This window comes from Serpula lacrymans (genome assembly GCF_000218685.1).
Source record: "Serpula lacrymans var. lacrymans S7.9 unplaced genomic scaffold SERLAscaffold_6, whole genome shotgun sequence".
NCBI classification, from domain to species: domain Eukaryota; kingdom Fungi; phylum Basidiomycota; class Agaricomycetes; order Boletales; family Serpulaceae; genus Serpula; species Serpula lacrymans.
The window spans coordinates 907,712-932,297 of NW_006763295.1; the positions used below are offsets into that span (position 1 = coordinate 907,712).

Genomic DNA, 24,586 nt, shown 5'->3' on the forward strand with positions numbered 1-24,586 from the left:
GTCATAATCTTATATTTGAGGCCAACGTTCCTATTCAAGCTGGATCGCTCGACTTACGCTGTAGCAAGCTGAAGACTCAAAGTACATGGTGTTTCTCATGTTATTCAGCTTTCCGATTTGAAGTATTCTGTCAGAGTGACATTCCACGTTGGCAATGTTGATTTTTACATCATAGATCTGCCCCCCCTTTAAATCGAGGACTTGCTTTACGATATTCACCTGGCACCTGCTGTGCTGCATTAAAAAAAATATCGAATTCGTGTGGTGTGCGTCGCCTCGCCAAGATATTCTTCGTCACGGCGACATGAGCTTGTCCAAAACTGTCCGTTTCACATCCAATTTTGTACTCCACATTTTTTGATATGACGTTGCACCACCAAGGCCGCCGTGACTTTGAGGTGTGTGCCGCATTTCCTCGCTGAGTACATAGCGACGAAATTATAATCACGAAGCTGATGCCAGGGTAATTTCTCAACTGGACAGGCCAAGACCAGCCCAGTGATCAGAATTGGCCTTGCCAATTAGTCGTGTCTACACCCCCCTCAACCAGCCTGTTCCTCGGTGCGCCGGAAGTGACTAACTTCTGTCTAGAAGAATAATAACATGTAATCGTTTTAACGTATTTTTGTACAGGTCTTTCCTCTCTGCATTTCAAAAGGGGCTCATCTATTAGCTCGCGCGCCCTTTTACGCATTTTTATTATTATTTAAATTGAGCAGGTGCTTTACTACACGCACCGATATGTAATTGTTTCCGGGGCTAATTGGCGCAGCCTGCAGCTGTTAAATGCACGGATTCCGAGTCAGAAGACGACTAAGAGGGTACGATTCGGAGGATGAGCGTTTCGTCTCCACGATCACTTATTAGCCGTGCACTAGAACGTCCTCGGTTTCTAATAATCGCACATGGTACATATAAATCGATCGAACAGCCCTCCATCTTTTTGATTCATGAAAGATCGGACATCCACCTATCAGATGGTCTGGATATCATCCCAGATCCCCTCAACTGTGTAAAAGCTATCCGTCCGGGTGCTCTTGGGTGGGTGGGGGCTGACATGATGGACAAGAGTGGGCTATTCAGTTTAGAACCCATGCGTGTTCCTCGAGCATATTTGGCAGGGTGGATTGGCGTGGCCGTTCGTAGCCTGAAATTGGAGACATACCTTCTCTAATCTATCCTATACTTGCCCACCCAACCCAGTGACCTGGCCGCATCGATAATCATGATACTCACGGCGTAAACACTCTTCCAAATCGAAGTAATGCAGCCATTGTTCTAATCAGTACCTTTCTGTTTGAAATACTCATGTCGGTATTTCTTTTTATAACCATATAGGTCCGGTCACTGAACGGATTTAGGCTTGCAGTGACTGTATCAACTGTTTTATTTTTTTTGCTCTTGTTACTGGGGGCTGTTACGACGATCAAACCGCTCATTTCAAGTTCCCGGCCAGCAAATCACATCCTTAAGCATACATGATTTCCCCTTTTCGTTGCGTGGCGTCTTTTAGTGCACTGCCAAAAGATTTGGCGCCATGGCACTTGCACTGTAGCATCCCATCGATGGGACTTGAAAAGTCTGGGAAATTTATCTCTCGAAAATCATGACCGCGTGACATGTCTACCACTAGTATGGAATGATAGGGACCTATTATCCTTTTGAGATAATGACACGCACAGCTTGCCAACATACACTTGCATCCATGAACGTTGATCACAGCCAAGTGATACTTACGACCTGATTGATGTTACACACACTGATCCGCGCATGACTTTCTTATCTAGGGACTGTTGGATAATCAACATGCTATTTCTATATTCATGAAAGGCTATTGCAGAATGAACACCAAAGCAATGTGCGCAGAGCTAAACATGCATAGGACTGTGTCAGTGGTAATTAAATATAAGTAGATCAGAGTTAGCTATTAGTACAGTCTATTTCCGAGGGGGAAAAGAAGGGAGGGCTATCTGTACACCGTTTGAGGATGAAATGAAAAATGAACGAAAATGAACGAAAAAGAAAAGGAGACTGGTCACAGATAATATAAAATAACTATACAATAAGGACCTTCAAGTCCGAATCTTTCATGACCGTCCGCCAATCAGCACCAGGCAAACCCTGGTCTAATCGTTTCCAAACCTGAAAGAAGTTCAGTTAAAGTGAAAAGGGGCAATGGTGATGACAAAAGGCTTACTTGAAGCACAATCTGTTCGGACGTTTCGATTTCATAACAGCCTGTGGGTAGATAAGTCATGTTACATACTAAGACACGTTGTTAAGGATGCTCACATTGTGTCCTATGACAAATAAGGGGTTTTAGTACCTCATAAGAATAGATCAGCGATTGGACGAACCTGAAGGCCTCGAAAACTTGCGCTACCCTCGTGCGATTAGAGCCATATGTATGAGAAGCGGCGATGATGACGGGCCAAATCAAGCTATAGAAGAAGAGAGTTGGGCACGCATTAAGAGGGTTCTGGAAGATGACGTACTCGACCCCCATTTTCTGAGATGTGCATTCTAAAGCGAGAGTTAATATCGTGTCTGTACACGCCTGCACTAAAGGGTCCACAGGCGAGGCGTGAAGTACATCTCGGAGCAAGAGAATCTATCCGAGTGATAATCAGTCGTGTGCCGTCAAATATAGACATCTCGTAACCAACTTGGGCGGCTTTCTGGTACATACGGTTTCCCCTGTGGACACGAGGTGGAGCGTCCACCCGTGGATCCACCCAATTCTCTAGCTGGCTGTAGTACTCATGACACTGTGCTGTTGTATCCGCCTCGATGCTACTGCTGCTGCTACTGCCCTCGCCGATAACTTCAGAGATCCGCGCGGTTCCGTGAAGAACACGAGAAACAAACGAGGTGATCTGTATTGAGAGCGTGTGCCATGAGCCAAGCCAAGCCTGCGGAGTATTTCCTAATACGTACTTCTGCGAGAACAGGAATGAAAGCTCGTGACATGCCAAACACCTGCTCTACGTATGAAAAATTCGCCTGTGACTCATCTAGCCTACACAACCTGTTGGAGAAGCACCACAGCATAACGTCAAAAAGAAGCTCACCACCAGCTATTCGAAGTCGAATTCAGGACAGTTGGTGCTTCGCCATTCGCCAAGCACGCTGTGGGATTGATAGGAGTGAGAAATCTATGCGAGGTAGGCAATTCGATCGAATTTACCGGCCACGTCATAAACAGCCAGTATCTCGAGAAGCAGTCTCGTTCTTGCGATCTGGTCCGGCGAACCTGACTTCATATTGAAACTGCTGGCAAGGAGTGAAGTTGGACCGCCTCTAATTCTGACTAACGTTTTCGCCAAATCCATGTTTTTGGACCAATTTCGACCACCCGAGAAAATCTGAAGGGGGAGGGGGGGCGGTACTCAATTCTGAACACAGACAGATAGACTCAAAAACTTAAATCACTCACGTCCATCAATGCTATGGCCATAGACGTAGCCAGCGAGGCATCACTCTGAGCACCCTCCATAGTTGCACAGGCTTTGGCAAGCAGTTGCTTTGAGTTCATTCGGAATGAATGACCCAGTTGAAGCATCTCTTCAGCGGAACCTTGGTTGACGCCGCTCTGGGAGAGCAAGAATGATCGGTGGATGGCCGCAACACCCAATAAAGCCATGCGCAAGGCTTCAGCAGAAGTATCAGACCCGGGAGGGTGGTTGAATATCAGAGGGAGATTAGCAGCGACAATTGGGTTCTCAGATGGGATGGCCATTATGAAGCTCAAGGAATTATCGCAGTAATGACGGATCTTTGAAGAGAACATAAAATATCATCATTCTCATTGGTATCTAGCATGTTGATCATTAGACGAAGAGTGCCCCACCAAGTTCCTCTCCTGGACAGTAGAAAACTATGCAAAACAATACTGCGCTAAGTGGTCTTGTAAACGTAGTTTTGAAGGGCCACCTACGTATGGTTCAAGAGGATCCACGTTGGAGACCATGGACGGGTTAGTGTTCCAGTGATGGAGGGGAGGGGGATGTGCCATTGAACGAATTCCGAGGGTATGCTGATTAGGTTGAATCCGAGAAGAGTGAGAAGAATGAGAATGCAAAGGTGGATTGGTATAGGCAGATTCGTATCGCGGCTGCTGTGTAGGTGGGTATGCTGACATTTCAGGTATTACAGAGAGAACGTTATTAGGATGCGTGTTTTGGTTTTGCTGGTGGTGCTGGAGCTGCATAGGGTATCCTTGCTGTGGACTGCACGAAAAAGTAAGTATAGACGGGCCAGGATGGGCTAGACCGGACACCCACATTTGGCGACGTGACATGTCTGGCTCCGAGCCTATCGGAGGGCCTTGAGTGTACGGTTCACTAGAAAAGGCGTTAATGGGGGTGTTGGAGCTATATCAGACGCGTGGCAGCTACCTGTGGCGACGAGCCATCATGGGCGGGATTCCATAGTCGACAGGACCTCGTCTTGGAGGTGTGTTGTCGCGGGTTGGTGGAGTAGAAGCCTCCGATAAACCCGAAGACTCCGCGTTTGACGGGTGACCATCGACACTGTCCTTGCGAGGGGTAGCTTTCTTGCGAGCAGGGACGCCTTCTGGCCACGTACACTGGGATGAGCGTGAGTAGAGACAGCTGAGAGAGAAATGAGGCGGGAGGGCGTACGTCTCGCTGGCCATGGGTACATCGCATGCAGTTTGGTTTTGTTTCGTCACACTGGGGGAGGGTGAGTGAATGGGGGGAGGGAGAGGAGAAATGGGGGACCTTTATTTTTTTTACGCGGCATGTGAGACAACCTGTTTTGCTGCGGGTGTACTTTGGACGCTTTCTCTGCTGAGAGTCCTGGCGCTGTTGGGGTGCGACGACATGGACGTGGCCCTGGGGAGGGGGGTAGTAGGCTGGAGGGATGTAGGCACTTTGTGCTGGGCTGGAAGAGGTCAGAAAGGAAGACAGGTGAGAAAGGGAGAACTGACTAGGGGATGCTGTCTGCCATGTTATCTTGGATGGGAGGTAAACGATCGTCGAGGTGGGGAGACATCGTTTTTATAGAGGTGTAATGGTGCTAGGAGGAAGCAGGGAAGGTGCAAGGGTGGAAAATGGACGGAGACGACACCATTGTTACGGGTCCGGATATCGGGTTAGATCACTAAATCCAGATCTAAGGGTCGCGCTGTGTTGTAACAAATGCATTTTCAGCTCTGCCATAACATTTCCTATACGGAAGGTGGGGGTTTATTAATTTATTTCCACAGCATCACTTCCGCATCACTTTTCTTTTCTTGTCTTCTAAATAGGTGGGAAATCAGCACACAATTCCACTCGCAGCTCACCCTCGTGCGTCCTGCACTGCAACCACTGTAGCCGCACCACAAATTCACCATGATCCCGCCCCAAATGCATAGGCACCGACCGACAGATAATATCTATTATATTCGCAGATCACCTGCCTATCCCGGCCATGCCCCTGTGCTCCTCCGCCCTCATTGATGCGTACTCCATATCGGGAAGGAGTCCCCCGTCGCCGTCCGTCCCTCCTCTGATGGCTGATAATCAACTCCTCCATATCGATAGCTCTATTAATCTCGACACCGCTCCCGTGACGCCCCATGTCTATCACGCGCCCGTGAACTCGACCTTCACCCAATCTGATTCTACATAATACCGTAACTTGCCCTGCATATGGTCATCCACCCAGTCCGCAGCCCGACGCGCCCCACCATCACCCTTCAACGTACACTTTCCCTTCTCTACCGTGTATTTTTTATCTCTAATCTCCACCCACCCGCGGCATTTCCACACCCTCGTCATAACGAACTCCCCCAACGTAATTTCCTTTCAACTGACATCAAGGCAGTACATACCTCGACACCACCGTCGTTCCTTTCCCATCTTGCAGACCCCCACCCTGCCTTTGCGTTTTAACACCATTAACATCATCCTTCCACAACTTCTGTGGCGTACTACCTAATGATGGCCGCAATCAGATTCGGGCGGTTTCTCTTTTTTCGAATTCGTCCTACCTTATAATACAACACGTTCCATTGACACATGGCAATCTTATTATATGACAAGTCACACTACATGTGCTTTACACCCTATGATATATCAGAATCACTCGTTGTGGAATCCCTCACCTCCTTCACCTGCCCACACTCACACTACCACTCCATCTACTGTACGTCAAATCGCATACCGTTTCTCTTTCGTCACGGCATATCAGTATTCCTCATTTTATCCCAGCCATTCTTTCTCCTGCACCGGCTCTCTCCGAATATCTCGTAGCGTTACCGTGCTCTATCTCATAACGGCGGGTTACATCCTACGACAATAATAGAAATTGCCTATTCTTGATACCCCCCATCACGCCAAAAACTGAGTTCTGTTTGCAACGCCGAGGATCTTTTGGGTCTAAATATAAGGTACCGAGAGTTAAATCAGAAAGTGACGGAAAACAAAGGCCCTAAACAAAAGCTGTCAAACGGACGTTATCAGCGCCCTCTCTGCCACTGAGACTAGCCCATCTGCAGTAACACAAGCCTGCTATCATCTATCTATCCTATCATCTGACCCCACCGAAAAGACCATTTGAGACATCAGCGCTGCTCATCAGCCTGCAATCGGACCGAATATTCATCATCCCATCTTTGTTTCACCATGTCTGCAACAGGGTCTTTTTTTTTGAGTCAGGCCCTGTTGGTATGACAAAAAGCTCGGCCCGGCTCCTGATTGGCATCTATCACAGTGGGATGGAGCTCGAAGACGCCTTTGGGGGCCAAAGGAGATGATTAACATCCCACAGTATTGATAAGCTCTTTCCGAAGTTCATGGAACCTCGAATCTTCCCCTGCGGAAACATAGACTACCGCAACTGCCGCCATTAGACGGCGGCCCAAAGCCTCGGCAAATCACACCAACTTCAGCATGTCGCCCTGTCTGTTACCGGTGGAGGAAGCCGCACGCCGAAATCTCGACACTTCATTATCATCTTCATCATGAACAGTGCCTCGAGGCGCCACCAAGCCTGGGTGCCCTGCTAGCACATAGACATACGGGGAAAGCTCCATGCAGTCGACTGCTGGAGGCGTGAGCAACAATAGTCAGACTTGCACTGACCTTGATTCTAGTCCCTGCCAAAGTCCGCCGGCGTAGGCATAGGTTATCTGATTTCGAGGGATTTATGGTGCCATGGCATCAAAGGTCTCCAATTGTGTCAGCAGTGGGCCCAGGATCATGAACCTTACCACAGTTCAACGTTCACGACTGACGTGTCTTTTGAGGACGCAGATCCCGCATAAGCGTTCCGCGTACCTCGCTAGTACATAGTTTTTGCTCAAGATTGCCATCTGCAGGATCGTCCGTTGGATGAGAAAAGGCTCGCTTCGAGTCCCTCATACCGCGCGTAGGTTATGGTTCTGCGGCATGTCCTTTAAGGGGGCGTTGATCTCTCGAGCGCTCTAAGCGCTCCCGCGAACCTCTTTTGATGGCAAGGTCGGCATCCTAATTGTGGGTTCGAGTCTCACTCAGCTGCACAAGCGACGACGGACGCAGACTTTGTTGACCACCGGTCCCGTGCTAACAAGAGGCCCTTGTGCTCCCGTGCCAATAGATCCCTAGACCGTTGGAATCAGATAGAGAACATCCGGCTTAATCCAATCATCCAGGTGCCGATTCGGATGGATGTTACCTGGTCACCCAGTCTAGCTCATGTTTGCCTTCGTAGGGCGAAATATACAATCCCATCAACATCTTTGTGTTCTGCTTCGGCAGACTTGAGCCTTTTGGAAGATATAAGTCAGCAAATTACAGTAAAACAGTGGAAAATTTACCCACTTTGTCAGGTTCGTTGCTCCTTCGTAGCTGCGCAAAGGAGCAGGGTCGTATCCCTGCCGCATGAAGCAATCAAGTGTTGATGAAGGAACCAACTGTTGTGACCATGTACGGGTAGCGTGCCCTCACGGTACTAACAGACGTTACTGATGGAACTTGAAAATGTGAGCTTCTTGACGTAAACCATATAACTTGACAGGTGGCTGCAGTTCACCTACGTGTCAAAACAACTTCTGTTTCACTCAGCGGATCGGCGGTCGACCTTCATACACCGTACTGTCCGGGACTTACACGTAGGCAAATCCATTTGACCAAGACGAGTAGTGGTTGCGGCATAATTATAATATCTAAATTTCTGCGAGACAGCGGCTACACGGCACATCACGAAGAGAAGCAGCTCAATCGTGCCACCACGGCGCACAAGTGGCTCACAAAACGTTCTGTTTCATTACTAGGGAACTATCAACATTGAAACATTGGCCTATATCGAACTGTCCGTTCCATTTGAGTGCGATTTTTGGATATCTGGAAGCTGTATATGTGCTGTATGTGGTACGTATGCAAGAAGAAAGAAAAAAGAAAAAAAGAAGGAGAAATCGACAAGACATGGGGGAAATTCGACGGAAAAATAATCGGGAAAAAAGACCAACAAGAAAAGAAGGGAAATATTTGGTGATACAGAGATGTGCAACGCGGACAGATTGGCGAGCAGATTTATGTTCTTACATTCAACTTCTTCACTAATTCTCAGATCCGTTAACTCTAGGAGGCGGGGTGCCTACTCCCCGACTTGAGCCTGGCCGAGAGCTGTGTATAGTGAGTGAGTAAGGTATAATCAGTTATGCGGCAATGATACTAACGCTTCTTTGGCACGATTTTGGGGTCTAGGCCAGCCCCAAACTTCACCGATCCACCGTGCCATCGGTACTTCCTGCTTCATGATGTTGGTCACCCAAGGGTGTGTTAACATCTCTTTAGGCGGGGGGCGAACATGATCATCGACGATCAAACTAAGACCGTGTCTTTCAGTAGGTCATGCACGCAGGAAGAGGGTTACTACTTACGTCTGCTTGATGAAATCCTTCATGTCATTGCTCCATCTGACATCCGCTTCGTCGGTGAGTTGAGGAGGCTGATTTAGCGGACATAATGCTTCAGCAAGATTTTAATATCGCGTAGATAATTAGTGAACCGACCTCTCCAGTAGTGATGTGGACCAGTAATTCAATCGGAGTCAGGTCATCAGGGAAGGGGTAGCGGTTTTGCACTAGTTCCAATAGCGTAATACCCGTAGACCAAACGTCGGCACGTATACTGTACTCCTTGCCGCTGATACGTTCGGGCTACAAAACATCGTGAGGAAAAGCAATAGGCAAAGTGTATACTGAGCTACTGACAGCCATGTAAAAGCTTGTCCCCGTGAAAGTTCCGGCCAGGGATCGAACGAGTTCCCCAGAAACACCAAAATCACATAGTTTTACGATACCCTCGCCAGTAAGGAGAATATTTGACGGCTTGATATCCCTGTGAATAGTCTTCAGGCTGTACAGATAGGCAAGGCCTTGGAGTACCTAAAAAAACACATAAATGAGATGATAATCAAGACACGACTTTGATAAAGGAATCACCCCTTCGGCCAGGCGTCCTGCCACCTTTTCGCTTATCCTCCCTCCTCGGTCTTTGATACGTTTGCCGACCGCCTCCAAACTTTTCCCCGGGCAATATTCCATTACAACTTTAACCTCGCTCGATGAAGGCGACATGTAAGCGCCATAGAAGCGGATGATATTGACATGCTTCGTGGTAGACGAAATGAACAGTTCACGTTCGAGCTGCTTGAGAGGCGCCTCTCTCGTGGTGATTGTCTTTCTTGCCATAATGAAATTGCTGCGCTTGTCTCTAACCTTATGGACTGCACCACCCTGGCCCTCTCCTAGCCGGTCAAGTTCTTCGAGGACGCCGTCTGACCACTTTGTAGCACCATAAGCCACTGATTCCTCGTTAGCAGAATATGTGTCGAGGGATGCCTTGTCGAAGACGGCAACCAGCTGTGCGATGCTGTTGTCTGGTTTTTCTGCTTCATTTGGCTTAGGTGTCTGGGCAACCGTCTCCGGTCGCACAGTAAGGACTCCAGGGTTTTCTGAGTTCAACTCCAGAGGAATAGTGGGTGGTCCCTGATAGTAAGATGCGCCGTACGCGCCTGCCATGGGAAGGCGTAAAAGAGGTTTTGAGCCATTGGGTCGTGGCAAAGAAAGACCCGGAAGGTGAGGTCGCGATGGCACTGGAGAGGAAGACAAGGACGGTAATGGTGGGGATGGGGGATGCAACGATGGAGATGGAGATGGATCGTTAGATACTTTACGAATCTGAAGAGGACGAGTTCCTCCCAGAGCTGGGGGAGCTGGAGACTGCGAACGCGGATTGCTGCGAGGCCCAATAGGGCGCGAGTGCGACGATTGCATTGTAATGAACGACGTGTCTATGCCCAATGCCCACCGCTCTCAGTGTGAAGGCGCACCAGCGCTCATTTCATGGAAACTGCCGTGCATTGAAAACCGATCGATGATAACCACTTATTGCGGACAAAGATCGCGTCGTCAGTCTCTTTTACATGGCACTGTAGCCAAGTGGTTACGGCGTCACGTTTAGGTCTAGAGCCAAACCGTGATGGGAAACCTCGCGAGTTCGAATCTCGTCAGTGTCAGTACTTTTTGCGTCCCTTTGCGATCTGCTTTCTTTTTGCTTCCGAGATGTATTTGCATTTGTTGTTATGTCCCTGATCAGTGGCCAAAGCGCTGTGGATCTCGTCCCCAACCACCAAAGCCAAAGGACACTGAAATCGCTTTGGTTTGCTTTCTTGTATAAAGACTAATATCTTGTCGTCTTTTGTTGTAATATATTTCAGCGGTGCAGCCCTGACATCCTGGAACTTTGAAATGTTCCCCAGTGACTCGAGTGAAACCAGCTCGGATTCGTGCACTCTTGTAATCTCTGACACTTCGTCCCGACCATGCACACCTTCGCCTATCTCGCCTACTAAATCACGACGCCCTCCTGTACCACTTCGCTTGCAAAGTGTCGGCATCGACCCAAGCCTTATTGTCGGAAAGGTGCTCACGAGGATTAGCCGCTCACCCAAACACCCAACCTTAACTCTCGACTTCTCCGATCATACCACATTCCAAATCCTTGTCGACGGCTATGACCCCGTATATCGAGGTGTACCCAAGCGGCTCGAAATGGACCATTCGCTAGAAACGCTTATGAATACTCCCACTGGACAGGTCCATGTGGAATTGACGATCGAGGATTGCGCACTTATCACTCTCACCGACAAAGCATTCGAGATGAAGCAAAAAGAGGAGCGATGGGATCAGAATCATACTGGAGTGGCTCTCCGATTCAAAGAAGACAGAGCATGGCACTGCGTATGGGCAACGCTGGCAGAGCATGATGAGAAGCTGGGAGCATGCATATTTCGGAGTTACGATGATGTCTACCTCGACCGGCTACAACGCTCTCCTCGCAAACGACGTTCACGTGCACCATCCTCTCCTACGAAGGGGAAAAGAGGAACCGGAGTCGATCACCTAGTGACTTAGGCCCGTTTACATTTGCATAGTCACCAATACCGTGGTATTCACATGTATTCTTTCCTTGAGTTTTCGTTTTCTTATTAACCTGACACGCCCTACGTTATCGCGTTTTCAATGTTTGATTTGTATGTTGTGCTTGCTATCTAACCTCTTGTTACACTCTTCATACCACTTGTACTACCACATACTCACACGAGACGTAGCCTTCCATCAGACTTTCCGTCGTTGCTGCTGTTACATGATCTAGAGGACTTTCAAATGATAATCATAGCTCGATGGAGACAGTACTAGTTCAACCATGAGAAGGCGTTTCATAATGCATTGTCTTGAGAAATCGTATGACTGTCAGGTGGTGCAGGTAAAGCGTTCGATGTTCATTTAAGGGACAAAATTCAAATGATACCAGAATATGAGCGCTGAGATTATTCCACAGAATGATGACAGAGATGCGGGGCCGCAACAACAGCTTTGCAGGGTACACGACCCCCATTTTACCACACTCACCGAACCAGCTGACAAGCATTCCGGTGACACGATGGGATAATTACAACGACCACTTGATGGTGCTGACAAAAGCTTCGTGAAGTAACGGATTATCGAGCCAATAATAACAGCGAAGCTAACTTGCACTAGCACTTCATCGTATAGTTAGCATCTTGAGAGACGACTGATCCTGGATGCATTCTTCAGTGTCTTGCTAACCACTAGGAACAGAAAATGAAATAGATGTCAGAAATTTATGAGTCTGAGAGTGAAACGTCAAGCAAACTTTTACATGCCTCGTGTAGAGATGATTCTAGGATCGCTCAGGCCCTGTCTTTGCCAATGTGCCGGAAATACGGCAGGGATCGGACCAGATATCCGACCTATCTTCAGGAACATTACTGTCCAAAATCCCATTTGCGGTTATCATAGCTGGTGGGGTGGGCTGTGAGCGTCATGAAAGGGACTAAGCAAAGCACGGAGGAGACCAATAGCAATTCAAACGAGTTGAAACGGCTGTGCTGTAAATTTCCGAGATGATTGCGGTGGAGATGTGCCACGAAGAGCAGTGGAAGGCACGTTCTTGAGTGGTTGCACTTGGGAAGTGTTCCTTAGCACAGGTACTGCGAACGCGTTGGAAGGATCTAGACAAACTTGACTGCTTATCAGATCTTGTTCGATGCCAATGCCATGTAGAGGAATAGTGTCCTGGTTCAGTTTCTAGATGGGTGGGTAGCATTATGAGCGTCTCCCGGAAATGGTCCGTCAGGATCCTCTACGAACATTGGCTGTCCGGGCCGCCAACAGTCTGATATGAGATACCGTGGATCTAGGACGGTCTGAGATATTCCTTGACAACATCTTTGGAGACCAGATAACGTCCGAAAAGACCAACGATGGCCTTGTGCGGGCGATCTAGCAGGTCACCGGTTACATCGCCATTTAGCACTGAGATAGAGGTAGAAGCTGGGAGAACCAACAAGCCAGGATTAGGTGGATCGAAAACCGCGGACCTGATGCGAGTTATGTTTGTTTCGGACAGGTGATGCCGGGAGCAGTTGACTGCAGCGACACCTACCAAACCTTTTCAATTTCGGGGAGTTTCAGCCAGTAATGGGCATAAAGGACTAGTAAGTGGGGACATCATGTCACGACATATTGCATGCTGATCCTATCGATATCGCATTTGAGTTTGACTCCCATGACAACACGGATATGGCATAGAAAGCAGACTCACCGCTCTTATCGGAGCAGGGGGAAGCAAATGACCGATGTAACTGTCATAATCGGTGTAGGGAGGCCTGGCCACAATGCTTAGAATTTGAATTTTCACCTTCAGAAACGTATGATGGGTACACACTGGTAATGCGACTGCGGGTGTACTAAGCAACTTCCGGGTATTATATCAAGTAGGAATGATAAGATCTAAAATATTCAATCAGTTCTGATTAGCAGGTGAAAGATGTCCTACAGTTCCACTTTGACCGGAAAAATGTTTCCTTATGGCTGTCAGCATCGAAAACGTCAGAGAGGCTCGACAGGTAACTTTTTGAACCTGGTGGCTGAAAACTTGGTCATGTCATGAGAGGGATAGGATATTACGGCAGATATTCCCACAACCTCGTACCTCGCTTGACGATTCCCTCACTCTCTCTCAAGCTCTGCTCTCCCAATGTCGACCACTGGCACAGAATCACTCCCTAAGACACCAGAGCGCGTTTCTTTCGCGTCTCTGACACCAAACAACCTTGGGACTGTTAGAAAGTTAAACTCTGTCTTGTTCCCAATCAGGTATAGCGAGAAATTCTACCAGGATATTTTATTACCAGAACTAGAGGATTTCTGCAAACTTGGTGCGTTGTCAGGAAGTCCTACATGATAGCAAACCATTCATGACAGATCTCGTCCCATTTAGTGTATTACAACGATGTCCCAGTTGGGACTATTTGTTGCAGACTAGAAACGACAGATGGGGTCACCAAACTGTATCTGATGACTATGGGCGTTCTTGCAGTAAGCTAACTTAATACTTCATATCGCTACATGCGCTCAGGCCCATACGAAAGCCGTATCGTTGCCGAAAGCTTGGATCGCAGAGCCTTGAGCTTATCGTGAAAGCCGCAGCATCACAGGCCAAGCCAAAAATCAGTCACATATATCTCCATGTTCAAGTTTCCAATGACCCTGCTAAAAGGTTCTACGAGCGGCACGGTTTCAAAGAAGTTGGAGTGCACGAGAACTATTACAAGAGAATTGTCCCGCGCGATGCATGGATCCTCGAGAGAGTCATCGATAGCGCGGAGAAAAACTAGAACGCAATGAGAATATCTTGAAATTCTTTTCTTGAGCGGAAACGTAAGAGAATTGTTGTTCGGCCAGATCTGAATGCTTATATGTCATTCCAAATATATGCTGTGTAGGCTATAGTTATGGTACACGTCCCCAAAAATCTCAAACATCGTCGTATACAATGGAATAATTAGTACAGGATAATCGTTCAAGCCAAAATTTAACTGCAAGATAAAGTCAGTGAAAGCTTGTTGAGTGATCCAGTCTGAGCTAACATTACTATAATAAAAGGTAACAACCCTAAAGTCCAATCACGCGTCCTCTTCATGGCCACAATGTTTAACGAGCTAATGGTTTTGGTGAGTAACCGTACAATGCGCTCAGAGTGATTCCCAAACCTGGTGTCGCTTAAGAGCATCTTTTCTTGTAAAGGTCTTTCCACATCCTCCGTTGCAAAAGAATGGCTTCTCCCCAGAGTGTGTTTCTCTGTGTCGCTTGAGGTCATGCTGTCGGTTGAATGATAGCGCACACATATCACAAGAAAATGGCCGAGTTGGAGATGCAGGGTACTGTGCCATGTGATCTACAGGTGGAGACCCATGCGAAGAATAATTTGGCGATGGGTAAGGAGGAGATACTGTCATGGAGTTGCGCGAAGAATGAGAATTTGGCATTGGGTAGCCCTGCGACGGGTGCGAGCGGGGAATGGGGATCGGTTGACGCGAAGTGTGTGTTGTGGGCATATTCTCTGAGATATACATTGGATGGTGAGAATAAACACCAGAAGGAGTGCGGTTCGTCATGGAGGAATGGGATGGAACGGTTGCATATTCCGCTCCTGGGTACTGGACTGGGGATTGTGGCATACCACTCGTCGCGTACGGCGGAGAGGATGGGTGCATCCCGGTGCGAAAACCATTTGTTTGTGCATAACCGTACGACGATGACTGGTAGTGCCCTGCAGATGAGTAGTGAGCGGGTTGACTAGCGGCCCATTGACCAGCATGGGCTGGGATGGTGTTGGGAACGTAGGAGAAGTTACGTCGATCGGTCATGGTATTGATCGAAAGTGAGGCGGATTTCTTAGAAGGCACTGAGCCAAGGACTCCACTGTCGGTTCATATGCGTTTCGAGAGCCGCTGAACAGGGCGGGTGTATGGTTATTTCGCCGTGCCTCCGGGAACCGTCGTCTGGAAGGAGACAGGTAATTGTCACCCTCTTACATTCACGGAAACGGAATTGATTTTTCTACGTGCCTGATGCCTACCGAAATGACCGTTAAACGTCTCAATGGGAATTCATCCCTGATCATATTTCCTAACTAAAGTTAGATGATCTGGTTCAGACACTTTCGAGACTCAGCTTTATTCATGTTTACCTTTTCGATGGCCTCCTGCTCTGATGAAATTCGTTATCTGTCGTATATTTCAACATCACCGCGCCTACCGATTAGGGAAGTCCAGACACTCGACCAGCGGTTAGAGATTGGTTGCGGTCCTGTGACTGTTCAGAGTAGTAGCTATCAAATCCGGTATCTCTCTTAGATTCCGTGGGCTATGAATGAATCATATCTTGATGGTGAAGAATTATGCACCTGTTCTTGTGACAGGTTGCATAGCCTCTCCCCGTTGTGATCGAAAAGAGATAACTTCTCCCAGCTCATGATGTCGTAAGTGTGTTTTCAGTTCTGGTTTAAACTTCCCCCATTGAGGTAGACTGCGCTGACGATGCTACCACACTAGGTGATTTGAAGATCGGTCAAGTGTTACGTGCTTAGACATATCCAGGCATTGCTATCCGGCCACTCGGGCGACGTGTTCAGCACTCTTGCTATTGGTAGCCTTCGTGGCTAAACCTGGAGTATCTGTTTTTCCGCTTTTGCTCAATGGAGGCAGTTATCTGGGGCGAGACTCCCTCCTAAGGGTGGTCTGGTGAGTAGAAATTATTTACTACGCTAACCTTTTCTCACTATGTTACATATTATGTCTATCAGTTGACACTTTTCTTCTCTTAGAGCAGTGATGGACCCTTGGACTTTTACGTGATAGTGGGGACGAAACATCTCTCATACAGGAGCAGGTTCCCATGGGCTCCCCGTAAACTCTCCACAAAGTTTGAGAAAGAGGATCAGGACTTGTTATGGTAAGTGATGCACTATGATTTCATCTTCAGAAGCGGGAGCAACTGGCGAAGGCAGCTCGCAGAACGCCACGGGTCTTTGCACGTCGTGGCGTTGTGATCAAAGTATACCTATGATTAAGCCTGGGGTGTTACGATATCTGTCCGTCCCTGTCGTGAGTTGTGACCTCCGCGAGTGGTCCTTTTGTACCGCGCGTTGGTATGTCTCGCTTGCTAGTGGATAACAGGAATGCAGCCGATCCAAATGTCAAATCGCGGAATTGATTTCAGTGTCAATCATTACGCGTGATGGCATGTAATTGGGAGCTAGGTCAGGGTCCTGTTTCGTTATCCTTCTCCCCAGCTTCAAGTGCTGTTACTCATTGGCAGATAGCAGTGACTTCGCGAACCATAGGTCGTTGGCAGATTCCGCATCTGGATGTCTGTATAAATAAGGCATTGACAACGACGACTGATTCAGGTACCATTATTGGATAACGCGCACGGGACATGTATCTCCCGTTATGTGTGCTACAGGTTAGGTGGCAGTCTCAGCTCTTACTGTACTATTGCATGTGGAGTAAGCTTGTAGCATTCGTCTTGTGCGTTGCTTGTATGGAGTGACAGTTCAAGTGACTCCGCAACGAACGCGGTCAAAAAGCTGTGTGTGCCTACATATGTTCCGTTTAAGACAAATTTCTAGGTTACCATCATACGGAATGCACGCCATTGAGCCCTCCATTCATTTGACAGGTCTCAGAAGTGCCTAAACCTGTCTGATCTTCGCCTTGAGACGATACCAGAAGGAGAAAAGATTTGACAAGTGCTCCAGCAGTGTATACAATGACCCCTTAACTCAAATGAGCGATGTCCAGCATTACTGCACAACGACGGGCATGTGATAGAAATGATGTGAATTTGGATATCAGTTGAACTGGACATATTTCGGGCCTGAAGCACGCCTGAAGGGCCACAGTGACTACGGCAAATAAATCGTTCACCGGTTCAAAGCTTACCTGATCGTTTGGGTCTCCGATCTCGTGCATGTTCGCTTTGTGGATGTCGCCCATAGGAACCCGCGCCAGCACTGCTCTCTGCCGGTTTGCTATCATGCCGAAGCGCACCCTCAGCTCTGCAACGACAAGTCGCAGGAAAAGTAGAGCGCGAAAGTCTGGGGATCAGTCAGTTCTTGACAGCTATTTCGGAGGACCCAAGGCGAACCAGCCCAAGTCTGGCAAAGGAAAGGCGAAGGCGGAGCATCATGACTCAATCGACATTGAAAACACCCTGGATGGCGAGAAGTATACCAGGGAATTAGCTATACAGAGCGGTGTTGATCTGACGACAGCGCAGGGGTTGGAGGCACACTACGAGGACCCGATGAAGCAATTCACAGAGGTCATTGATATTGATTCGCTACCAACCACCCGCGACACAACTACTTCTTTTGAAACAATTAATCAACCTGGACCCTCGGCCTCTCGCCTTTCTCCTTTTGCTCAATCCAATAATATTGCGTCCAGTTCGCCTTCGTACATTGCGCCAAGGTCGGAATTTTTTAACTCTGCCATCTCGAACGATGGACCTAGCGGGACGCCCTACAGGCCTTTATCTATAGACACACTTGTCTATGCTATACATGAAGAACCCTGGCCCGCAAACACTGCCGCACCCTATGCATTTATCGCACACACTCTTGTGACGCTCTCCGAGACGCGCTCTCGTATAGTTATCATCAACACCCTGACAAATTGCCTCCGTACGCTATTACGCTATAACCCCTCATCCCTACTTCCAGCACTCTATCTCCTCTCTAACACTTTATCGCCGCCCTATTCACCTATCGAACTTGGAATAGGTAGTTCTGTCATCTCAAAGGCTATCCAGCATGTCTCTGGGCTAACTCCTGCCGCCCTCAAAAGGCTATATAATGCCTCAGGTGACCCTGGAGATGTCGCTTTTGAGGCCAAGTCCAATTTGCGTACTTTGGTCCCGCATCCTCCGCTTTGTATCACGGCCGTATATGACTCACTTATAAAGATCGCAAATGTCAAGGGACAGGGTGCCAATAAACAGAAGCAAACTATAGTGGAAAAACTGCTTGTCGCAGCCAAAGGAGAAGAAGTCAGATTTCTTGTTCGGACATTATCAATGAATCTTCGTGTTGGGGCTGTTAGAACATCAATTCTTACGGCCCTTTCCAGAGCTATGGTTTTGACACCGCCCTCCAATATGTCTACGCCCTTATCCATAGATTCATCCTATTACACAAACCCTAACCTTCTCGCCGCAGTGAAACCACTTTCCACGGACAGCAAGAGAAAGGTTGCTGATGAATCTAGGGACCGGGTGCTTGCGAAGTTCTCACTTGCAGAGAGTTTAGTCAAGAAAGTATTTGTACAACACCCAAATTATGATCACATAGTTGCTGGTCTTTTTGAGGGCGGTTTAGATGGGTTGGCCGAACGTGTTCCGCTTACCATAGGTGAGTCATATGTGTGTATTCGTACTGTCGATGTTGCAATTTGTTGAGATAACCCAGGGATTCCTCTGCACCCGACTTTGGGTTCTCCCACTCGATCTCTGGATGAGATATACGATCGTCTCGGCGATTTATCATTCACCGCTGAATTTAAGTATGATGGACAGCGTGCCCAAATCCATGGTTCCAAAGATAAGGACGGGCAAGTCTTCGTTCGCATTTTTTCTCGTCACTTAGAAGATATGACGAGTAAGGTCGGTATCGTTTCATCTGTATCACGCTGACAACTCCTGAGATTTATCTCATAGTACCCCGACATTGTATCCTTGGTGAAGTGTGTTTTCGCCTCTTCGCCGGATCTACAATGTTTTATCATGGATGCGGAGATAGTTGCTATTGATCCCGCTCATGGTAGCCTTAAGTCATTTCAAGAGTTGTCAAACAGAGCCCGAAAAGATGTCAATATACAAGATGTTAAAGTTGCTGTGTGCGTATTCGCATTTGATCTTATGCTTTTGAATGGCGAGGTGAGTCAAATAGTGGCCATGGATCCAAATGCCAAATGGATATTGTGACCACAATGACCATCTGATAGATACTTCTTGAACGCCCCTTTCGTGAGCGGCGTTCCCTACTGCGAGTTAACTTTCCTCCCCAAATTCCTAAGGAACAGGGAGCCGCTCGTCTGGACCAAGTCGACAGTTTTGACAGCGAGGAGGGTCGGGGTCATGTTGAGGACTTTTGGATGAAAGCGGTAGAAAGTCGGTGTGAAGGTTTGATGATTAAAGTATGGAGATCTTACCTTAGCAACACTATGGTACTGACCTATCTTCCCCAGTTACTTGACAGCGGGGAAGTTCCGGAGGAGTTTTCGCTGCAAAAGGACAAAGTTAAAAAGAAACCCCTACCAGCCACATATGAACCTGGTAATGCTCATTTTGAAGTAACCGAATATTCCTGAACTTGGTTTTTCCTTATCTAATTAGATAAACGCACTTCTGCATGGTTGAAGCTCAAAAAGGATTATGTGCTAAGTATAGGAGACAGTCTTGATCTCGTCCCTATAGGCGCATGGCATGGTAATGGTCGTAAGGCTGGCTGGTGGAGTCCAATTTTGTTAGCAGTACGGGAATCGACTACAGGAGATCTTGTTGCTGTGTGTAAATGCATGTCTGGTCAGTGCTTCTAGGCCGAACAGCTATAGATTGTTATGATGCTCACACCTTGCACAGGATTTTCTGATGTTTTCTACAGAGTATGTACTGCGCAGCTCCCCTTTTTGGACTTCTGTCTGACCTTACCTCCTTTCGGTCAGGAAATGAAGTCGAGATTCCCAGAAGATTCAGATACGTGTTCACGGCTGCCGCAGTGGGAATGCATCACCGGAGGTAAGCTATACCATTAATCTAGTAGGCTGATCCAGAATTTCTTTCCCGAAAGGCTTCGATCCAGATGTCTACTTCAAACCTCGGGAAGTGTGGGAGATACGTGGTGCAGAGTAAACATCGCTGCTTTACTTGGAAAAGCGCCAGCTGAGCAGATCACACAGTGTTACATTGAGTCCTGTTTCCTTGGCTGCGATGGGCTTGGTATCCCAGACTAGGGGCCTAAGCCTTCGATTCCCCAGATTTATCAGGGTCAGGGATGACAAGTCGATAGAGCATGCGAGTACATCGGAATTTCTCGCGGACATGTGGAGAGGTCAGCAAGGTAAAGTAAAAGATGATCAAGCATGCGGTGCCGATGACGGGGAACTTGTGGATGTGGACTTGGATGATGAGGTGGAAGAGGAAGCGGAAGATACATAATGTTTACCCCAGCGCTATCGTAGCCTTGATTTTTTGTAGCCCATTCACTAATGTCTGTTAGAGGAAGTTTACATAAGCAGCACTCCGCGAACAATTGTCGTCATGCACATGCCACGATGTTGGGCATTGATAAACCTCACTTTGAGTGTGTATTCTGTTAATCTGCAGGTAAGTGGTCTGGAGGGCTTGACATGAGCATCAATGCATTTACGAATCCTGTCATATATCTAGGGTATCATTATGCTCGTACTGACTAAAGCTGTTGTCTGGCGCGCCATTCTCGGCTTGATGTTGATCCATTCGACCGTAAAGGCCCACGAAACGGTCAAAGAGGCAGGTATGCACGCATGCCTCGATATATTTTGTAAAAAACCCACGTCTTATAAACGTCCAGCCATTCTAGCTAGGAAATTAGTAGACCACTCCTCAACGTCCATCGGTACCATGGCTACGGTGTATCCCGTAGATCATCCGACCTTACCTGGTTAGTCAAAATCTATGCCCCCTATCAACGTATCCTCCCTGCTCACCTAGAAATACTTTTGACAGGTCATCCATTCTCTATACAAGAATACTACGCTAGGTGTTATCATTCTTATCGTTCGACACATACACGTCTAACGGGCATTGTGTCGTAAAGCTGCCATAACAATGGTTCCCTGACCCTTATATTTCTACCTATCTCGCGCCATAGCCAGAATATACTCAGTTCACCTAGTCATTTTGCCTCTATATCTGTTTCTGCGGAACATCCAGCGGCCAAAAATGCTCGAGTTTCTCTAATGGGCGATGTCACGGTTTTCCGCGACTCACGGCTTGTCCCAGATGTAGATGCAATCAGAGCATGTTATCTCAAAAAACACCCTGATGCACGTTGGTGGCTTCCTGACGACGACAAAGGCGCTCACATTGTAAGTCACGAGTAACTTTCCTATGGGTTCTCTCGGCTTATAGCGCCGTGAATCTAGTCATATTGGGCTCGATTTGACCCCCATGTAAGTATAGCTTTGCTTAGAGTTCTACACTCCCAATGACTATGGATACACAGGATGTCTATTTCGTTGGAGGCTTTGGAGGGTATGTTCCCTTTAGATTGTGAGGTCTTCTTTCCAACTTATGTTACTATACAGCGAGCATTACATTGGTCAGATTCCTTTACATTTGTATCAGGGTTCACCTCCCATTCTTGAATCGGAACATGGAGTGGCAGGAAGAATATTGATTGAACAGCTCTGAGATTCCTAGTTCCCCCGTACATAGTATTATCTGATCCTGATAGATATATGAACGGCTGTTTGTACGCGTTGGAGTTATGTGTTCATATTTGTCACTTTGTTCTCATTACTAGAGGTGCAGGCGTATTGCGCCATCCAGGATAGCAACGCAATCATGAAAAGGGGGCGCTGGTCTTACATGATACAAGTTGTATTAGTGTACACATCATGATTGTATACTAAGGGGTGATAGTGTGTGATGACGCTCGAAGATATGTCACACTGGAGACCTAAAATCCTTAACCAAGCCTCCAAATGTTCAAGGTCGCAAGGAGAGCTTCTCTGTAGGTGCACCCTTCGCCTTCCTGCGGGAATGCTAATGTGATGGCTTGCTCAAGCCGTCCTTTGGAAACCATTGCTTGCCATTCAGAGTCCTTCTGTTCGGTAGGCAAAGCGTCCTTCAGTGTGCCATATGCAAGGAGAATTTCGTATTTAGCTCGGACTAATTGAGCATGACCACTCTGTAATCCTGTTTCATGATATTCGATTAGAGACAGCTGCATTATTTCGGTAGCTGAGGGAAGCATAGATTTGTTGGAGACTGATAACAAGTTAGTAGTACCGGTGGAGGAAGCAAAGTCCACCTGAGATGTACTGCTGCGGCGTGCACTCCGTATAGCGCGTGCTTGTGGTTTTGGACGGTGATTTGACTGCTCTGGTCCAGCGTTTGTTGAAACGCCAGCAAGATATTTTCTGCAAAGCGCCACTTTAAACGTGAGAACCGACGACGAGGCAGGTAAACAAGAGAAGAATGTGTTGCAGAAGTCTGGGGTCGATGAGAAAAGACGGGCAGCCACAGAAGTAACAAACGTGTTAGTATCAAAATGAGTCGATGACATGAGATTTATCAGCTAAAGAACGATCATTCGCAAATCAGCAGACAAGCGGAAACACAAGACGCTTTACAAACCAAAGACATGATTCGGGAACCCATTGTTTTCCGCATATGGTCGCTCTGCATCAGAGAATACCACACAATATCCAAAGGTGCATCAACATCGCATCGCGCACCACCAGACACAGGAGGGGGGATTTGAGATAATAATAGTGGAGAATGTCGCGCTGATATCGATATTGTAGTCAGAACGAGCGCTCTGGCAAGGAGCCATCACTCACGTAATCCTACATCCTCTGTCAGAGATTCATCATTTTCAAATAATATAATCAGCCAGTCTAATACCGGCCACACATGGTCTGCAACCGAAGAAAGGGGTGATGGCTCTGCAGATTCAACAGATGCTTCTTCTTCGTGATCGTAAATGTAGCTGCTGCGCGACTTCCTGTTCCCCTTTTTTGACATGACGGACAGTTGCTTACGCTGTATAAATCTCTCTTTAAGGATAGCCCAACAATGCTTGCTCTTGACTATGCAGGCAGACTCCCGGGCAATGATAGAATCATCTTCTTCTCCGGTGAGGTCCGGTGAGCTTCGGACATCATTGTGAGAGCCATATTGTGGCAAGGCGCGGTAAATGGAGATAGGAGAGTTTGTGAGAGCGAACGACGTAAGCAGGCTTTGTGCAGCCGCCGTGGCATCAGGAGATGGTATGTGGGTAGACCTCTGTTGCTGATTATTTTTGTTTGGTGAAGACTTGATGGGAGACATAGACACTTGTCCTTTTTCCTTTCTTTTATCGGCTGTTTCAGGCGGTGGAGGATACAGTGCTATGTAAAGTAACTGGCGGATATGTGATCTGCACTGACAGTGAGGAACAGTAACCACTACACGATATATACGCAAGCAAAAATTGACGCACACGGAAGGCCTGAGGTTTAGTGAGCGAAGCTGTTCGAGCGTTTGAATCCCTGACTCATATTGGCCTTCCTCGAAGCAAGTATCCACAAGATCACGTTGATTTCGCGACATTTCGCGACCTTCCTGACTTCCAGCGACCGAGTGTGGATATGCCATTTTGTTGGTTTTTATGGTTGACAAACAAGTAACAGATAACAGACAGTCCATACCGGAAAATCGCGTACAGCCAGCCACCCAGATGTGTACACAGCCAGACATTTTCGTTCAGCCCGGCAAATGCCACTTTGAAGTGAGCCCGGATTCATCCGCTACTGAGCATGTTTCGGGAGGGCCGCTCCTCAGTCCATATGTTGCCCCACCAGCACAGATCCAAAATGTAGTAATTGAATTCAATCCGTTTCTCCAGCAATCAGTATTGATAAGGCAATATCTTCCCATGTACTAGCTCATGGTGTTTTCCATAGTATTAATAGCACAGTTTTCATTCTGCTCGCACTACAGAAAATACACATTATTCTAAAGACTAGCAGCCATTAAATCCATCAGAATGGGCTCTGTAACACCTGCACTTGAATGACTACCTAAAATATCTTCCGATGAAGCACTCTCTTCAATTTGACTGCGCACAGGCATCTTGCGATTGGATTTGGCGTTGTCCAGGCAAATTGTTTCCATAATGTACCTTACAAGTATTACAGCATCGCCCTCCGGGCACCCCTGGCACCGACAACGATATTGAAGTGGGCATGTAAGCTCGAATCAAAGTGACATGAATTGCATTGACAAGATTCAGTCGTCTGCTAAGGCACTAACGTCACATGATCACCTGTGACTTTCTTGTATATATCTAATTGCACGCACAAAACCTTATTTTTGTCTTAAAAAATTGCACAGAAAGTTTTGCAGCTTGATTCCGCCCATCTCTGTCCCAGCCGATTGTCAGAAATATGCAATGTGCAGTTGCCATTAAGAAAA

General features: G+C 47.4%; 8 protein-coding genes across 8 annotated transcripts; 4 read left to right on the plus strand and 4 right to left on the minus strand.

Annotated features, from left to right (window-relative positions):
• Positions 1-1,795: 1,795 nt before the first annotated feature.
• Positions 1,796-5,052, minus strand: SERLADRAFT_414996 (uncharacterized protein; the record flags this gene model as incomplete). The annotated part of the gene is made up of 16 exons (XM_007317443.1): positions 1,796-2,142; positions 2,198-2,238; positions 2,293-2,441; positions 2,496-2,611; positions 2,667-2,876; positions 2,938-3,019; positions 3,072-3,129; positions 3,188-3,365; positions 3,437-3,775; positions 3,851-3,877; positions 3,938-4,229; positions 4,284-4,343; positions 4,398-4,588; positions 4,644-4,694; positions 4,743-4,905; positions 4,952-5,052. 16 exons carry the CDS (start codon positions 5,014-5,016, stop codon positions 2,056-2,058), a joined length of 2,109 nt encoding a protein of 702 aa, XP_007317505.1.
• Positions 5,053-5,351: 299 nt separating this feature from the next.
• On the minus strand, positions 5,352-6,270 carry SERLADRAFT_465455 (uncharacterized protein; the record flags this gene model as incomplete). Its single annotated transcript, XM_007317444.1, has 1 exon — positions 5,352-6,270. One exon carries the CDS (start codon positions 5,584-5,586, stop codon positions 5,353-5,355), a length of 234 nt encoding a protein of 77 aa, XP_007317506.1.
• Positions 6,271-8,196: 1,926 nt separating this feature from the next.
• On the minus strand, positions 8,197-10,336 carry SERLADRAFT_414997 (uncharacterized protein; the record flags this gene model as incomplete). Its single annotated transcript, XM_007317445.1, has 6 exons — positions 8,197-8,612; positions 8,666-8,815; positions 8,870-8,937; positions 9,002-9,148; positions 9,203-9,376; positions 9,434-10,336. The coding sequence occupies 6 exons, from the start codon at positions 10,265-10,267 to the stop codon at positions 8,546-8,548; spliced, it is 1,440 nt and encodes a 479-aa protein (XP_007317507.1).
• A 328-nt stretch (positions 10,337-10,664) lies between these two features.
• On the plus strand, positions 10,665-12,658 carry SERLADRAFT_465456 (uncharacterized protein; the record flags this gene model as incomplete). Its single annotated transcript, XM_007317446.1, has 3 exons — positions 10,665-12,105; positions 12,181-12,604; positions 12,630-12,658. One exon carries the CDS (start codon positions 10,742-10,744, stop codon positions 11,405-11,407), a length of 666 nt encoding a protein of 221 aa, XP_007317508.1.
• An 888-nt stretch (positions 12,659-13,546) lies between these two features.
• Positions 13,547-15,940, plus strand: SERLADRAFT_465459 (uncharacterized protein; the record flags this gene model as incomplete). Its single annotated transcript, XM_007317447.1, has 8 exons — positions 13,547-13,737; positions 13,800-13,897; positions 13,951-14,239; positions 14,305-14,409; positions 14,465-14,532; positions 14,587-15,377; positions 15,501-15,842; positions 15,916-15,940. The coding sequence occupies 3 exons, from the start codon at positions 13,557-13,559 to the stop codon at positions 14,194-14,196; spliced, it is 525 nt and encodes a 174-aa protein (XP_007317509.1).
• A 1,731-nt stretch (positions 15,941-17,671) lies between these two features.
• SERLADRAFT_348456 (uncharacterized protein) lies at positions 17,672-20,581 on the plus strand (the record flags this gene model as incomplete). The annotated part of the gene is made up of 10 exons (XM_007317448.1): positions 17,672-18,776; positions 18,834-19,027; positions 19,082-19,300; positions 19,369-19,560; positions 19,612-19,699; positions 19,760-19,948; positions 20,006-20,028; positions 20,089-20,161; positions 20,214-20,271; positions 20,323-20,581. The coding sequence occupies 10 exons, from the start codon at positions 17,672-17,674 to the stop codon at positions 20,579-20,581; spliced, it is 2,400 nt and encodes a 799-aa protein (XP_007317510.1).
• Positions 20,582-21,363: 782 nt separating this feature from the next.
• Positions 21,364-21,817, plus strand: SERLADRAFT_368793 (uncharacterized protein; the record flags this gene model as incomplete). Its single annotated transcript, XM_007317449.1, has 4 exons — positions 21,364-21,492; positions 21,550-21,576; positions 21,630-21,658; positions 21,712-21,817. The coding sequence occupies 4 exons, from the start codon at positions 21,364-21,366 to the stop codon at positions 21,815-21,817; spliced, it is 291 nt and encodes a 96-aa protein (XP_007317511.1).
• A 277-nt stretch (positions 21,818-22,094) lies between these two features.
• On the minus strand, positions 22,095-23,767 carry SERLADRAFT_437141 (uncharacterized protein; the record flags this gene model as incomplete). The annotated part of the gene is made up of 4 exons (XM_007317450.1): positions 22,095-22,706; positions 22,766-22,917; positions 22,972-23,549; positions 23,613-23,767. The coding sequence occupies 4 exons, from the start codon at positions 23,765-23,767 to the stop codon at positions 22,095-22,097; spliced, it is 1,497 nt and encodes a 498-aa protein (XP_007317512.1).
• Between the last annotated feature and the right edge of the window lie 819 nt (positions 23,768-24,586).